Below are 18,375 nucleotides of genomic sequence, written 5' to 3' on the forward strand. Positions count from 1 at the left end.
ACTCTCCCTAGGCGTGGTCGTCCTGTAAAAATGACTGCAAGAGCACAGCGCATAATGCTTAATGAGGTAAAGAACCCTAGAGTGTCAGCTAAAGACCTACAGAAATCTCTGGCACATGCTAACATTTTTGTTGACACATCTACAATAAGGAAAACATTAAACAAGAATGGAGTACATGGGAGGATACCACGGAGGAAGACATTGCTGTCCAAAGACATTGCTGGCCTGGCCTGATGGGGGACGTTAGGGTTTTTAATGGGTTTTTATATTGTTACTGTTTTTTATTGGGCAATTGTTTAATTCTCTTTTAATTTTTGTATTTTCTATTTATATATGCCCTGTTCACCGCCCTGAGTCCTTCGGGAGAAGGGCGGTATACAAATTTAATAAAATAAATAAATAAATAAATGTTTGTCCTTGGTTTCCACAAAATAATTTGTCAAGGCCTCTCCAAACAGCTGACCACCACAGTATGGGGCAGTCAAGCGCCAGTTGGATTTAACATCCGCTCGCCAATGTTTGAGCCTGCGAGGAGTGACATTGGAGGCTATGGCTCGAGACGAGAATCTGGCAGTGTGTAGTGACACATCCGCCATGTACTCCAAAGCAGCCACTAACTTGCCTAAATCCTGGGGATGGTGGATGGATCAGGTTGGGCAACCTGGTCAGGATCAATCTTAGCAGTAGCGCTGGATTAAATAGGCCCACACAGGGAGGAAGGTCTGGAGTAAGATCCTCATCCTCCGAGAGCGGCAGGTCCATTGGGTCGTACTCCTCAGAGAATACTACTCTGCTGCGAGGAGACCGGGTGGGAGAAATAAGATCGGAAAAGTCTGGAGCTCCCAACTGGGAGAGATAAGACGGGGTTATTGAGGCCACTGAATTGCGTCCAGACCTTTGTTGGTGTGTTGAGGCCAACCCCTGGACAACCGCCTGGGAGATCAGAGCCTGTAATTGCTCTGGTGACCACGCTCCCTGCGCTTCTGAGGGTCGAAGACCGGCTGCTGTGGGCGTAAAGGTGGCCTCAGGTCTTGAATGTGTTACTCTGTGGATAGGAGGAGCCAGTCAAAGGTTGGGTCCCTGGGTGAAGGGAATCATCTCCTCCTGTTCAGCCCTGGGAAAGTAAGATTGGCCAGCATCCCCATTCGGAGACCAGGCCCTTTGGGCAGACAAGGTGGGAGGAGCGAGATGTGGGCCAAATCCTGAGTCCTCTGCGAGAGGAGAGGAGAGGAGACATTGTCAGAGCCCATCATGCCTTGTTTCTGGGCATTGAAAAACTGTTTCTCTAAGACCTGGTGTCTCCTGCTGGCCTCTTTCTCTGCTGCTTTGGAGGGCCTTTTGCCAGAAATGGCCTTGGCCTTGAGTTTCCCAGCGGCCTCCAGCTTGGAGGACTTGTGCTTTGGCTGCCCAGAAGTGTTCGGGGCACCGTGTGAATACTGAGGTGCCGTGTTGTCTGCGAGTACTGACCTGTGGCTGTATGCCACCTCACAGGAATCAACAAGTACTGTAGGGCAATGGTGGCTGCAGGACCAACTTAATGGACACTGACACACCTGCAATACTCCTGATGGCCATAATACCAGTTGAAAGCACCTTTGGTGCACTGGACAGGTCTACTGTGGCGGCAAGATCACCTCAATGATAACAGCCAGCTCACACGTAGCTCACTTAGTGGCAGCAAGATCATCTCAGTGATAACGGCAGCTCACTAGTCCTAGTTGGTGGCGGCAAGGCCAAGAATGGCACGGCCAGCACATATCGTCTGTTGGAGTGGACGAGGAAACACCTAGGCTGGGTCCTAGGGCTATAAATGTTGCCTCTTGTAATTGATCATCCCTTTCTGAGAGGCTTGTCCAGAGAATGTAAGTAGGGAGGCGAGGTAAAGGTGATTGGACCTGATGTTGTAGGAACAGCCGGAACTGATGGCCACCATAACCTCAAATGTGTGGCCTGCGATATTATCGCTCTACGGCCTTGATGCCATGGTCAAAAGAAGAGCTCTGGTCCCAGAGCCTTCTGCAGTGGCTGGAAGAAAAGAAGTATAAAAGAATCCCTGCGCCTGCTTTACCTATGAAGTCAAGCAGTGGGTGGCAATATGCTCTAATTCCTCTAGTTCAAAGAAACGTGCACTCCACGCCCCTGTGGCTGGCAGAGACAGGCCGCACCTGGAGCGATAGCGGCGCCTAAAATGGCGGCCGCTACTGAGGAAAACTCTCAGAAGGTTTAGGCTGACGATAGGGAGAGCTGGTAAGGAAAACTGTTACAGGCACGCTTGAAAGGCAGCAGAGGATTTCCAGAGAAAACCTCCCCATGCGGCTTCCAAAATGGTGCCCACAACGAGTGCACCGCAATAAGGGACGGAGGCCTGGGGCTTCCTGGAGACTGCAGAGTAAGAAGGGCATCTTTACCCAGTATGGCACTGTGCTGATCCCAGCACAGCTAGAGAGATTTATTTATTTATTTTATTTTATTTTATTTTATTTTATTTTATTTTATTTTATTTTATTTTATTTTATTTGTATACCGCCCTTCTCCCGAAGGACTCAGGGCGGTGAACAGGGCAATAAATACCAAAAATACAAAATACAAAAATTAAAAACAGATTAAACCATGGTGCCCAAATACAATAAATAAATTACTTAAAAACAATAATTAAAACCCAAACCCATCAGACCAGGCCGGCTTGTTCAAACAAATAGGTTTTTAGGTCACGTCGGAAGGAGCGAAGGTCGGGAGCCATCTGGAGCTCAACCGGTAAGTGGTTCCAAAGGTCGGGCGCACCCACAGAGAACGCCCTCCCCCTGGGGGCCACCAGTTGGCATTCTCTGACCGGTGGCACCCTGAGGAGGCCCTCTCTGTGGGAGCGCACTGGGCGGAGGGAAGTTGACGCCGGCCGCAGGTGCTCCCTAGGTACTCCGGACCCATGCCATGTAGGGCTTTATAGGTCATTACCAGCACCTTGAATCTCACCCGGAAGGCAACTGGAAGCCAATGCAGCTCACGGAGCAGAGGTGTAACATGGGAGTATCGGGAGACCCCCAACACATGTAGGAATGTAGAAGGAATGTAGGCTGAGGCCTGTGGAGAAGGCCAAATGCTTCCTGGAGTTTGAAGCTCCAAAAGGAGAGGAAAATCTGCTGAGTGGTTAGGAGCTGCGCTGATCCCAGCACAGCTAGAGAGATGAAGAAGGAATGTAGGCTGAAGCCTGTGAAGAGGGCCTTCTGCAGTGGCTGGGAAGCCAAATGCTTCCTGGAGTTTGAAGCTCCAAAGGAAGAGGAAAATCTGCTGAGCTGTTAGGAGCTGCGCTGATCCCAGTGCAGAGAGGGAAATGGAGAATTCACGAATGAAAAGTAAAGAACCATACAACCTGCTCAATGAATTCAGACTGCAAACTGGAAGCCAAAATTATCACGTCTATTCTGGGCACAGACTAAGTCGTGACTGGGAGGTATCCTGGCCCAGGAGAGGCTAATTGGGTAGGAAGACAGAGTTAACCCATTCGTGGATTCTCCATCTATCATGCTGGAGAAGGTTGACGGAGGGGCAGGACTGTTATTTTTTATATGCTTTCATGGGTTTTCTAGTTTTATTGTTGTGAGTTACCCAGAGGGCAGTTATACAAATCTTAAATACAATACAATACAGTTTAATTTCATCACAGAATAGAAAAACATGAAATATATGATTAACAGCAGTACTTCCAATCATCTCAGTATGCCCAAAGACACCACTCTTTGTGCCAGTCAGTCTCTCTGTCCCACGTGACTTATTATTTTTACATTTTCTTAGTAAACTACTGCCCTCCAGAACTGTCTACCTTTCCCAAAATGCCCTTTGTCAGGTTCCCCTGTTTAAACTTGGCAGAAGCTACCCAGACATCCAACAAGGCATAATTAGATAAGAAGCTTGACTGCATATCACAATGGAGCCACTTAGTGTGGCTAATTGCCCTTTGTCCACATGAGAGAGTAGCCCTTGTGATACCCACTCCAGTTTAAATCCACCACTTTTCCCTCACCTTTCTCACCCCTGCTCAGATACTGTTTTGCACTCTCTTCAGGGCTACAACTGTAGATGCTTGTAAATGGTTAACATAACTGGCACTTGTGTTGTGGAAAACTCTAGCTAACAGTGTGACTCCCTTACCTTGTCCCATTCTTAAAAAATGAAAAATAGGAACTGCTCAGAGTCCACCTTTTCAGAAAGAAACCCAACCCAAATAAGCTTGGATAATAAATAGGCAGCACCTTCCAAGAGCATCAAGCCCTGCATGGCCGGCAACTCAGGGAACAAGAATCATTTGGATTTCTAGTCAATAATCGTTATTGCTAGTATGGTAATATAAAAGATCTTGACAGCCCGTGAAAGTCGTTTTCCAGCTCAGTTTATACCTAATGTGACTAACGCATAGCTATTCTGAGACTTTCTTAAGTGTCTCTCATGTTCCCCCCACTTCCAAAACGAAGAAATCATTTCTAGAACTGCCTTGCTTCCTCCTTTAACAATCATGCTCACTTCTCTGCATTTCCAGAGTCCATTAGATATTCTGTCACAAAGGATAAAGGCTATGGAAGGTTGCATGCCAGTAAATTGGTGCTTTGTTACTGGTTGTGTTTCATATAGCAACCATTTTGTGAAAAAGAAAGCTGCCTAAGTTGAGTCCCAATTGGGGGGAAAGAACCCAATTCCTATCTATTCATCCTTCATCATCTCAGATATACCCTCAAGCTATTTCTTGGGCAATGGTGGTGAGTGAATTAACCTTTTTAAGCTGCTCAACTTTCAACTATTAGTTCATTAAGGTTCATCCTATATATAATCTTAGCTATCTAGCATTAGCCAAGAAAAAAAAAGTGATGAAGAGTTTGGTTTGGATAAAAAGAGAGGTAAAATTTAAATTAGAAATTAAAACATATACACACTCATGAACGAACACCTACCCATTTCTTTGAGCTCCATGTTGAAAAGTTCCAACCAGCATGCATCAATTTCATCCAGATCATAGCGACATACTCTCTGGGAATATCTTCTGGAAGCATCCAAACTTTCAGAGCTGGACAGGTTCCTTGGAAAATTCTGTGATGAAGAATGATCTAGCAGAGGTATTATCCTATGGAAGAAAACAAGCTTTGATGTAAAAGACTGATTAAGAGATGAAATAAGCCTATTATAAACATGTAGGTAGTATATTGAAACTATCAGTATACATACAAACTATAAATAGGCATATTTAGTGGAAAAACACGTAATAAAGTAAGTTTTGAGTTCCTTTATCCAATATATACACAACTGTCTTGTAATGGAGAATTTTAGGTTTATAATAAATCCTGGAGGTGAGGCTCAAAACATATGCAAAATATCAGACTGAGGAAGATGATAAAAGGACCTTTTACGCATGTTTTCAAAGTTACCCCTTCCACACTACAACCCTGATATACTAGAACGAAGAAAGTATTTAGCACATCAGGTCATGTTGCAGAAGCCAAATTATACTCAGCATAAAAATGGTGTTCATTACTGATTCTCTGCATCTCTTGTAAACTATCAAGTATTACTACATAAAATTAAGACTCTGCCTTGAAATTACTGTCAGTGACTTTTTTGACAGGCAGAAAATGTCTTCTGAAAGACCTAACACAAGCAGAATAAAGGGTATAATGTCCTAAATACTAAATAGTTTAATATTCAGGTATGTTAAGAAAAAAGCATTTTCTGAGAGACAAGAAGGGTCATTTAAAGTTGCACATATTTCACCTATGACCCTGTTAAAAATGGTCTCCGTTTAAATGATTCAACTGACAGATAATCTCAAATGAGACCTCACTCATTACAATAAACACAGGTATTGTATGCAAATTAGATGACCTATGACTTTTTTTTCTCACTCAGAACAAAACTTGCCTGATGCTCAGCAGCTATTATTCCAAGAACAAAGATAACAAAAAGATTCCTTTATTCAGCTATAATCTGATTACAAATCACTGTAACTTTATACCAAATAATTTTTTTATTGTATCAAAAAGTACAGACAGGATTTAACCTAAGATAATTGCAAGTTAACCTCAAATTACGGAGTAACCCTATAAGCTTCTAAAGCCAGCGAATCCTATTGGTGCCCTTATAATATGATAGTTATATTGTTAAAAATAATATAACTAATGGATTGTCATCTGATACTTGTAATTATACCCCAACAGTTAAAAAAAGGGAGACTGTTTAATCATAAGACTAGTTCAGCAGAACTCCACAGAGGCAGGTAACCTAACAGCATCTTAACAGCACTAGCAATAGCACCTAGACTTATATACCGCTTCACAGCCCCCTCTAAGTAGTTTACAGAGTCAGCATAGTGCCCCCAACAATGTGGATCTTGGAAGGATGGAAAGCTGAGTCAACCTTGAGCTGGTAAGAAACAAGCTGCTGGCAGCCCGCAGAAATAGCTTGCAATACGGCATTCTAACCACTGTGCCACCACGGCTCTTAAAACCACAGCTCTTAAAACCACAGCTCTTTAAACTAGCTTGCATGATTGCTGATTTTGAAACTACCCAGACATATAAATTATTTTGCAAAGCTGGGTAACACACATGGGTTATAAAACCCTCCAGAACACTGTTAGATTAGCCATTGACATTCAGGAGCAAATACACTGGTATTAGACAGCATCTTTGAAGGTTTTGACTGTACAAAATCTACTGCTTAAATTGTATGGTGATATCACTGCATTACCATCTTCCCTGTAGCCCTCAAATCTTATCCTCGCCAATTATGCAGATATGGAAGCAAAATCCTCCCTGGGTTGCTCAAGATAAAACAACTCAAGATCTAAAGATCTGTTCCTTTTTCCCCACACACAATCACGCCTTTTTCCTCTGGGACATAAGGGACTTTCCATAAATTTGAACAGGATGCTTGATGCCACAATATTTTTCTTCTATAAAATATTCAATTTTTATTGGCTTTAGTCATCATTTCTGTGTAGCTGCCCAAATCAGACTTGAACTAATAATTCCAAAAACCTTGTTTAGTTTTGCTGTCTTTAAGAACGCCTTTCCTGTATTAGTAAAGGCACTATCTAATCCAGCATTCTTGTCAAGCAGTGATCAAGACACAGATGCTTCTGTGAAGTCAACAACAAACAAAGCATGTGGGCATTACTGTAAATCTGCCCCTGTTGTCCACCCCCCACCCCCCCAGGAGCTGGTACTCAAAGACAGATCCATTTGTTCTGGCTTATGTTCCTTAATGGGCTTACCCTTCACCAATGTTAGCAATCTATATCGTGTGATAAAGTGAGATAATAATTTCCCCTCTAGGCACTTTCTTCATACTGTGGCTTATTTTTTAACTCTCTATAATTCTCATACCCCTCTTACCTTGGTTCTCTTCTATCTGAACTAGCTTTCCTATTGCCTATAACATTTATTTATTTGAAGGAGAAAAACTATCAAATCTAGTTTAAGTGCAAGCATCTTAGGCAATGCATCTAATTTTTAACTGAGATATCTACTTCCTCTATGATTCTTCTATTATAGTCTGTACTGATAACTCTCTGGTTGCGGGTGGGGGTAGGGGAAGGATGGTGTAACTTCAAAGCAACAGATTATTTGCTTTTTGTTTTTCCTTTTTCCATGATTCTATTCCTACAAGTTTATGTTCAGTGGCACTAGAAGGACCACAATGGCATAGTGATAAATTGAGGAACTTCTAATACCATATACTTTTGTCTCTTTACTTTCCACATCCTTCCTTATGCCTTATCTCTGCCTTGATGCAAAGGGTGTGCATCACTACACACAAGCCAGGTGGATTTTGCTAATAGGTTTCCACTTTTATTTCGCAATCCCCATGGCACCAGTTCAAAGAATATATACAGCAAGACCACAGATTCTTTGAAACTTAAAATACTTTCTGCTGACACCATTAGCAACTAAAAGTCATTATCCGCTCAATTCTATCCCCATTACATGTGATTCTATTTCCTTTCAGCCTTGCCAACATGATTTGCTGGTAGTGCCTCCTTCCTTTTTGATTCAGAAGTCAAACAAATGTGACAAAATCTGCCTACATCAATCTTCTCATAATATTAGACACTAGAGACTTTCTTTCCCCTGCAGCTTATAAAGATATCACTCAGAAAATCTCATGTATAAACAAACCCCCACTTCAGAAGAGGAGGAAAAAAGAACATTTTGGATATTTTGTGTGTGTGTGTGTGTGTGTGTGTGTGTGTGTGTGTGTGTGTGTGTGTGTATACTGCTAAAAAAAATAAAGGGAACAGAAAAAGACATCCTACTATTAAATACAGTACACTGTGTTGTTTAAGTGTTCCCTTTATTTTTTTGAGCTGTGTGTGTATGTGTGTGTGTATATATATATATAATAAATGAATACAAGCTGCTTTAGTCTCAGCTGAAGGCTAAATTATTGTAACTATGAAAGTAATTTACGTTTCTAGAAGCAGATGATAAACCACAGAATGCTGCTTCCTCTACCTAAACTGTAAAAGTTCTTTAAAACAAAACAAAACTTAACACCCTCAAGCATATTCTTTTTAGAAGATATTTTCACAGCCTTCCCCATTTCTGCAAAAGTTGGTAAAGCACAATATTATTTTTCCAGGAAGTTACTGTTATATGCAGATATTTGTAAAATCCCCTCAATCCAGAGATGTATCTGAACTTACAGAAATATCTAATCTAGTATACATGGCTCCAGAAGAAGTCAAATCTGGCTTGACACCTGGATTTTGAGCAAAAGTCAGAAAAACTAAGAAAAACACATGTGTATATATAGTTTTTCCAACAGAATAAGATGGCATTTCACAGAAATCACTGCCAGTGTTTTAAATTTAGTTTTTTAAAAAAAAACATTTAACTTTTAGCACATAAAACATTTTAGTGCATCCATGGCCTGCTTCATGAATTATGGACACTTCCTCACAACCTCATTACAATGTCCTTGACTTGGCAGAAAAGTATGTCAACGTAATTTGTGCAGCTTCATGGCTGAACTTCACTATGCTTCAGTGAGGAAAGCAGGGTGGGGAACGTACAGATTCAATGCAAGATGCTTTTAGGGCAGTGTCTGATGGATTTCCAAGCTTCCTTTCCCTACCCACTCAATGATTATCTATCTATCTATCTATCATCTATCTATCATCTATCTATCTATCTATCTATCTATCTATCTATCTATCTATCTATCTATCTATCTATCTATCTGATAACTAATACCCCAATGTTCAATATTTATGGGGAATTTTTCTCTCTCACATCTTTCTCCTCTTCTCCTCAAAACAGCTCAGCCCAAAAGGAACTGTGAGTCATAGAATGTGGAGTTGTTAGACAGCACCACATTTTAATGGGTAAGAAAGATAATTGCAAGGTAATTTTGAAAGTGGATACCAATCAGAATACTGAACATATATATACTCCATACTGCAAGATTTGATGTAGAAAAGCCCTCCCCTCCCAGTGCTAAATGGGAAGATTTTTAAGGCGAAGAAAGGGAGCCAAGACTTGTTTGTATTTTTTTTTTAAAACAAAACCCTGCATCCTCTTTTCCTAGATACTGTATATAGAGTATACCATAAGTCAGGCCCCACAAACGTGTGTGTGTGTGTGTGTGTGTGTGTGTGCGCGCACACACACACACACATACATACATACACACACATTAAATATTCAAGTTGTTTGCCATTTTTCCTAAACACTTCCTTACTCATTTGATGTATGACTTTGGAACATTCCTAATTACAGTAATATTTACTCTGGAAAAAACATATTAATAAAAACTATGGCCACTGACTTCTGGTACACCCTGTATATTCAAATAAAGTGCTGAAGTTTGGCTCTGGAACAGCCAAACAGTCCCAGTATATGCCACAACAAAATTCTGGCTTCATAAAAGAAGAAAATATTTCCTCCTACCCACTTACTACATTGTTTATTATAATATAATAAAAAGTGCTCAGATTTGTTGCATTCTAAGGAATCTATTTCCCACCAGCTTATGCAATCAATGCTTCAGATTCATATTTCAGCATTTCAATATTTGAAAATAATTTGATTAAATCAAATTCAGTATATATTCCAAATTAAACTCTCACTGATCTCAGTGTGAGTTAAACACATGCCATGTTTGCTGGATTGCAAGCTGACCAGGGACATCTGGGGGGGGGGGGGGGGTGTTATTCCAAAAAGCCAAGGAGATAGCTGTCCCTCCCATTTAGCAAATAAATGTTAAAGTCTGGGAAACAAGCACTATGGGAAGTTTAACTTTGGTACCATTTTTTTAAAAAAATGTTTTAACAGATTTATGTATTATGTTGTTTTATTATTGATATTGTTGATTGGGAACCACCAAGAGTTTGATATAAGATGGGCAGTTATTCAAAGGTTTTGAATTAAATAAATAAAATAAACAGCGTGACACATTTTCCAGAGGAAAAGTTTCATCTGAGAAGCAAACTCTGATGGCAGTTCTGACAGTTCCTGGGCTCATTCAAGAGGTGAAGCTTGCCATTTCCCCCTTGAAGTGTAACTCAAGTGCCAATATACACTGATGCTGACAAAAATGAACAAACAATGATATGTCGTTCAGGAAAAACTTTTTAAGTTGTGAGATTTTTATGATCACTCAATTAACTTTATTCCAACATTTTTAAAAGAACAAACTGTGGGCAATTTTGTCACCAAGAAGGAATATGAGTCTTATCATAGTTGCCACTGACAGAAAGGAGAAGCCCTACTAGAGAATCTAAGGACCCCTATTGCTCAGCATGCAGTTTCCAAAAAGTAAGTGATCCAAACTTTCAGAGATACTCAAAATGAGTATAACCCTGTAAGACCTTATACTGTCTGTCCATCTTATCTAGGTTTCACATGCATTCCATGCCTGAAGTGGTCATTTCACATAGGCACTGGGACTAATAGTCATCAGTGGATCTTTAGCATACTGTATACATTTTGCTCATTTGTTCATGCTACCATCTGAAATTACATCACTACATCTTAAGATACTGAATTCTTTTCACTAGGGGTCCCCAACCCCAGTCTGCTACCTGGTCACGGCCTGTTGGGAACCAGGCTGCTGAAGCAGCAAGTGAGCATGCAAAGCTTCATTTGCACACGTGCAAGATTTAGGCTGCACATGCGAAACCATTGCCCTCTGCTGCCAAAACCACCAAAGCTGCCAGTCTACTGAAACAAAAAGGTTGGGGACCCTTGCTTTACATAAAGGTAAAGGTAGAGGTTCCCCCGCACATGCGTGCTAGTCGTTTCCGACTCTAGGGGCCGGTGCTCATCTCTGTTTCAAAGCCAAAGACCCAGCGCTTGTCCGAGGACGTCTCCGTGGTCATGTAGCCGGCATGACTAGACGCCAAAGGCGTACGGAACGCTGTTACCTTCCCACCGTAGTGGTCCCTAATTTTCTACTTGCATTTTTACGTGCTTTCGAACTGCTAGGTTGGCAGAAGCTGGGACTAGTAACAGGTGCTCACTCTGTTACGCAGCACTCGGGATTCGACCCGCCAAACTGCCGACCTTCTGATCGGCAAGCTCAGCGTCCTAACCCACTGAGCCACCACGTCCCTTTTGCTTTACATGTACCTTCTCAAATTTGATGACCTTCAGGTGTGCTGGAACTACAACCTACAGAATAACCAGCCAATTTCTATATTCAGGGAATTTCACTCAAACACATATGGGATTGGCTGGAGAAGGTATCAGTAAACCTATGGTGTTGGATAGCATTTTCATTTATCTGCATCTTCTACCAATTGGGAAGTGAGATTTTGCCTATCAATTTCATTGGCTGAATCCTATTCTCAATATTATGGAGGGAAAAGGAAGGGAGAATAATCATTTTCTCCATACCAAGAATAAGCATATAAACCTTTACCTCCATGTTCTCTGTTAGTCAATTTTCCACTGAAAGCCCTAAACATATTAACCTTTGCTTACATGAGTTTTACCTCTGCATTTGCAGGAGGTGACACCATGGGCTGTGGCTTCATCTATAAAATTATGTTCCACTGAAATATAGTTGTTCTATGAGGTAGACAGTCTCTAAATTTAACATATAAATTAAATTAAATTAATAAATATGTAAGAGAAGCTTATGGAGTATCAAGTTTATTTAATTACAAGTAGCTTTAACTGAATGAAAATTCTTTGGGGTCACTTTCTGATCAGTACTGTGATTGGTTCTAATTACTTGATTTTTCCATTCTTACTAAATCCTGTTTAATAGAAATATGAACTATAATTATACTAAGTACTATTCATGTAATGATTTAAACATGCATTCTGTTAAACTGTATTGGAAGATACTTTGAGAAAGCTGAACTCTAAAAACATAGTGTTAAATACCTTTAAATAAATAAGCAAGTAAGTACATAAATAAATCATTGGTTTGGATGCACATCTCAGCTTCCTCCCAAGTGCTATTGACCTGGGGCAATTACAATTGTATACGTTATTCTAAGTGCACCTAAACTAGTGTGAATAAATTGCTTTCAAGAGAAGCTTAGCTGTTTTGCTACTAGTGTTTGTGCCCATTATAAAACTTTGAGGGGGATTATTATTACTTCTGCTTTGTGAACATTTTCAATTTGCTTCTAGTTCTAAATCCTGTTGTACTAAAACAACGCATCCTACCTCATGACTACTTAAGTTTATCCAGCCAGTTCCTTTGATATATGGTTTAGAATACTATTAAATTATTGTCCAGTAAACATCTTTAGCTACCCCTGTAACTTTTTATTCCACCAATTGACCAATCTTTCCTTTAAGTGGTTAATTGCTTCTGATTTTACTTTAACTACAGTTCTAATCATCACACTTAATGTTATTGTTAGCAACCATTGTTATGAGGCATTAGAACAATCTTTTTCAGTGTGGAAATTGCATTATTTCTTCCCTGGCAATTGGAAAATACAGTTAATGACTTATTAAATTATTAGAGCGCCCAAGGTTAAAATGGAATTATTTCCCCGTATTTTAAGATGGTTTAGGCAATTTTAAGGATCAAAATGAGTAAATATTGCAAATCTGAATGGAATGCTTCCATTCATTAAAGGTAAAGGTTTCTCCTGTCCAATCGCGTCTGACTCTAGGGAGTGGTGCTCATCTCCATTTCTTAGCCAAGGGACCCAGTGACATCCGAAGACACATCTGTGATCATGTGGCCAGCATGACTATATGCAGAGGTGCACGGAACACTGTTACTTTCTCATCAAAGCGGTACCTATTTATCTACTTGTATTTGCATGCTTTCGAACTGCTAGTGGGCAGAGCTGAGGCAAGTAATGGGAGCTCACCCTGTGGTGTGGTGCTTGGGTCTCAAACTTGGGCTGTCAGCTTTCCAGCTGACAAGCTCACCATTTTTAACCGCTGAGTCATTGCGCCCCTCTTCCATCCATTAAAGGGGTACCAAAAGAGTGCTGAGTCACCGTATGCAGCCTACAGTTCTTTGCTGTAGACTTTAACGTCCTCCTATATTTGTTTTCAGTGAGCTTTTACCTTTTCTTATTATTTGGAACACATTCTATTTTGTAGGAAAATAACTGTTAATCAAGCTGGTGCCTTAGCTAATCATAGTGACATACTCTTGGATTTGGTGAAACCTTATTCTACTGCAGATATTTTAAAAAAAATGTTTATGAATAACTTCTAAAAAGTAACCTCTAATAATACCCTTGACTTTCATATTTTTACCATTTTAGCAGTTTCCTCTTTTGAACTCACATATACCTTTGCTACATTTATAAATTAAATTTGGTAGCACTTTTGCCCATGTATTATTAAATAATGCAACTGGCACCAAAATAAATTATTTACAACTAGTTCCCTTGATTTCTTGGAGGGTCAAATGTTTTTACATGTTCATTAAAAACTGTTAGCAAAGTGTAATAAACAAAGAAAAATTAATGATTGTACAGTTTACATATATACATGGGTTAAAGTACATATGAACATATGGGGGAAGAAATAAAGAAAAATAAAATATGAAAATTTATAATTATTGTTAAACTAATTTAAAAAGTAATTCTGTGATAAATACAGAAGTTCAATAAAACAAGGAACATCTATTTTTGGAAGGAAAAATTAAAAAAATGGGTCACTGTCAACTTTAGAGGAACTGTAGGAATATCAATTAAATATCATTAATAAAATAAAATTTCTTTAATATAAACTAACTGTAAATATTTATATATAGTATATGTGTGAATGATTTGAAGGATTTTTTAATACCTTAATTCAAGCACTAGATAAAAAAATCTTGAAAGTGCACAATAGGGTTTTAGAGGAACTATTCATACTTATGATTTGAATAAATTGGTCAGTAATATTTTACAATATTTAAGCATAAGAGAAAGGAGAATAAAGAATTGTTGGGGAATATTTATGTATTAAAATACTTAAAAGGGTTTAGAAAGTCAACAGTGTGGATCCAAAGAACTAGAAGAATTCCAGTGATAGATCAGAGATATGAGTCTTACATCATTATCCAAAAAGCAGGAAGAGGGGAGATGAAGCAGAAACCCTTACACTGCTCTGTTTCTTTTGGGAAGATACTAAGATGTTTTGCTGGATTGTTACTGGAACTACCCAAAGATAAAGTTACGAAGATACAATAACCCTTGTTAGCTTATAAAATTAGAAAAGATATGTAAGTAACTAAAATGACATCAATGCAGGAAGTAAATATAAAAGAGATGTTTCGATGAATGCCCTAGGACATGCTAAAATTGTTTATGCTACACACTGGATAATAAATATAACACCAAATTTGATAGAATGGATATTTCATGTTTGTCAGATCACCAAAATGGAACAACTTGATTCATATACAGCAAGTTGGGGACACAGGCAAATAATGTGATTTGTCAGTCCAAAACGATACAGTACTAAAAGAGGAAATTTGGACATATTTCAGAGCAATTTATACTTTTTGTGATAGCTTCCATATTTCCTAATTGAATGACTGGATCTCATTAAAACCACTAACAGGTCTACAATAAACATTTGTTTTTACTATTTAAAAATGATGCTAAAACAGGAATTTTTCATTAGAAATATAATAATGCTCAATTTCATGAGTAATGTTTGTTCTTCTGTTTATTTATTGGGTGCATTACCTATTAAAGGCATAAATCAATACTATTCCAAATGATTATTTTAAATTATCAAAATGGAACAAAATCTATATTCTTGTTTTTTTGTAACTGTATTTTGCAGTTACTGCTTCTGTCTCCTCTCTGCCCCGTCCCGTTTTTGGCAAGAACAAATGTTGTTTTCTTATTGTTTGTGTAGATTTAAAAATATTTTCTAATTCTTTGTATCTGGAGTATCAACTCCTTATTCTGTTTAGGCCAGATTTTCCACAAACCATGCATGGTTTAAAGAGAAATACATCTTTAGAATTCTGCCCCAATTTGATCCAAACATCTGTCAAAGACTTTAAAATGTCATTACCGCAGATGTCCATCCTAAACTGTTATTTTCTTGACTTCATGGTGTCAGCACAGATGTTAAATTATGAGCCAATACTTGAAATAGAAAGTGACTGCAAACAAAAACTAAAACAGCCATAATTGGCACCACTATGCATCTCTGAACTGACCCAGCTTACACATGATTAAACTTTTAAGTCTCTGTTAATCTATTTAAGTAATTGGCTTACATAACTCCCAGGTTACGCTAGGTAATGGTTTGACATGCAGTCAACTAATGATCCTCAAAAATATTTTTTTTAGCACAAGATAAAAATGCAAATAACATTCACTCTACACATTCAAGACAGCTTTCTCCTGATTGGCAACAAAGCAGCACTGATATGTTGGAATTATTCAAGAACAACTGCTCATTCTCTTTCCCTTTTTAGAATCACCTACTTTCTCCAGTGAAAAGAATGGATGTCATGAATATCCTGGAAAACTGATTTCCACAGTAGAGAAAATGATGGACTGGGAAACTTGCCGAATTAGGAGTCTTTCTGTAGTGATCCTCTAGTGGCTTCACCTGTTAAATCTTGTTTGGTTGAGAGTAAGAGGCTGTATAGCAGGGGTCTTCAAACTTGGCCCTTTTATGACTTGTGGACTTCAACTCCCAGAATTCATCAGCCAGGCATGCTGGCTGAGGAATTCTGGGAGTTGATGTCCACAACTCATAAAAGGGCCAGGTTTGAAGACCCCTGCTATACAGTCTGGAAAAAGTTATCCATCAGAACTAATGTAGAGAATTCTGGATCCATGGTTCTGATAAGGCTATACTTTCTAATATATACTTCTCTTTAGGAGTTCTGTCTAGGGTAGCCACAGCAAGCTGCACATTCTTGAAAAGGAGCAGGAGTAGAGGGCTAATTCTGGCTGCTAGAAAAAGGAGAGACTGTGAAATTGCCCATGTGCACTCAAGGCAGCTGCTCCTTGCAGGTAGATTGCAGGAACCAAGGTTTTTGCTGTTAATTCATGAATGGAGAAGCTGGGAATTGAAGGAGTTTCATCAAGCATTTATTTATTTATTTGTTTGTTTGTTTGTTTGTTTGTTTGTTTGATATACCGCCCTTCTCCCGGAGGACTCAGGGCGGTGTACAGAGAAATAAAGTAAGAATACAATAAAAATAAAATTATTAAAGCCCAAATCCATCAGGCCAGGCCGGCTTGTTGGAATAGATAAGTTTTTAGATCACGCCGGAAGGAGCGAAGGTCGGGGGCCATCCGGATTTCAGCTGGTAAGCGGTTCCAAAGGATTGGCGCACCCACCGAGAATGCTCTCCCCCTGGGGGTCACCAGCCGACATTGTCTGACCGGTGGCACCCTGAGGAGGCCCACTCTGTGGGAGCGCACAGGACGGAGGGATGTTGACGCTGGCAGTAGGTGCTCCCGTAGGTAATCCGGACCCACGCCATGTAGGGCTTTGTATGTCATCACTAGCACCTTGAATTTCACCCGGAAGGCAACTGGAAGCCAGTGCAGCTCACGGAGCAGAGGTGTAATATGGGAGTATCGGGAGACCCCCAAAAGCACTCGTGCAGCTGCACTCTGCACCAGCTGAAGCTTCCGAGTGGTTCTCAAGGGCAGCCCCATGTAAAGAGCGTTGCAGTAGTCAAGACGAGAGGTCACAAGTGCATGGGTGACTGTACACAAGGCATCCAGGTCCAGATACGGTCGCAGCTGGCGCACCAGACGAACCTGGGCAAAGGCCCCTCTAGTCACAGCTCCTATATGATCTTCTAAGGAGAGCTGTGAATCTAAGAGGACACCCAGATTGCGAGCCTTATCTATGGGGGGTAATAACTTGCCCCCGATATTAAGAGATGGAATAATCTGAATATCCTGACATGCCGGTATGTACAGCCATTCAGTCTTGTCCGGGTTGAGTTGAAGCCTGTTCCTCCCCATCCATTCCCGGACCGCTTCCAGGCAACGGGACATCACGTCGAGGGCATCACTGATGTGGTTTGGGGTCGAGATGAAAAGCTGGGTGTCGTCAGCATACTGATGATAACCCACTCCAAAACCACGGATGATCTCACCTAGCGGCTTCATATAGATGTTAAACAGGAGAGGTGAGAGGACCGACCCCTGAGGAACTCCATAAATGAGAGGCCTCGGGGTCGATCTCTGGCCACCCGCCAACACCCACTGTGAACGTTCCAGAAGGTAGGAGGAGAACCACTGAAGGACAGTGCCTCCCACTCCCAATCTCCTGAGACGCCGCAGTAAGATACCATGGTCGATGGTATCAAAAGCCGCAGAGAGGTCTAATAGGACCAGGACAGAGGAATGACCCCTGTCCCGAGCCCGCCAGAGTTCATTCATCAGAGCGACCAATGCCATCTCCGTGCTGTGTCCGGGCCTGAAACCCAATTGGTATGGGTCTAGATAATCAGCATCTTCAAGGAACAGAGGAAGCTGATGCGCCACTACGCTCTCAACAACCTTCGCAAGAAAGTGAAGGTTGGAGACCGGGCGAAAGTTGTTTAAAACAGCTGGGTCCAGGGAAGGCTTTTTGAGGAGGGGTCTCACCACTGCTTCTTTCAAGGCTGCGGGGAAACTGCCCTCTTTCAATGAAGTAGTTACCACTGCATGGATCCAGCCTCGTGTCCCATCCCGAGCCGCATAAACCAGCCAGGAGGGGCACGGGTCCAATAAGGATGTAGTGGAGCTTAGCTTCCTCATGATCCTTTCTACCTCGTCCAGAGTCACAGGATCGAACTCTTCCCAGATAACATCAACAAGACTGTCCAAGTTCTCATCGTCAGACTCTGCCCAGTTGGAATCCAGACTGGTCCGGATCCGAGCGATTTTGTCCAGCAGATGTTGGCTAAATTCCTCAGCACGACCCTGCAAGGGATCCTCCTTCACCT

The 18,375-nt window shown here is 40.6% G+C and overlaps 1 protein-coding gene across 3 annotated transcripts in view; it reads right to left on the reverse strand.

Moving 5' to 3' along the window:
- Nucleotides 1-18,375, reverse strand: part of JADE2 (jade family PHD finger 2) — a 202,517-nt gene that overhangs the window by 84,636 nt on the left and 99,506 nt on the right. For all 3 annotated transcript variants that reach the window (XM_083352702.1, XM_083352701.1, XM_083352700.1), the window contains exon 5: nucleotides 4,941-5,110. In XM_083352702.1, the coding sequence (XP_083208828.1) occupies nucleotides 4,941-5,110 (170 nt within the window). The remainder of the gene's footprint in view (nucleotides 1-4,940; nucleotides 5,111-18,375) is intronic.

The sequence above is a fragment of the Vipera ursinii genome (assembly GCF_947247035.1).
Source record: "Vipera ursinii genome assembly, chromosome: 2".
Lineage (NCBI taxonomy): Eukaryota > Metazoa > Chordata > Lepidosauria > Squamata > Viperidae > Vipera > Vipera ursinii.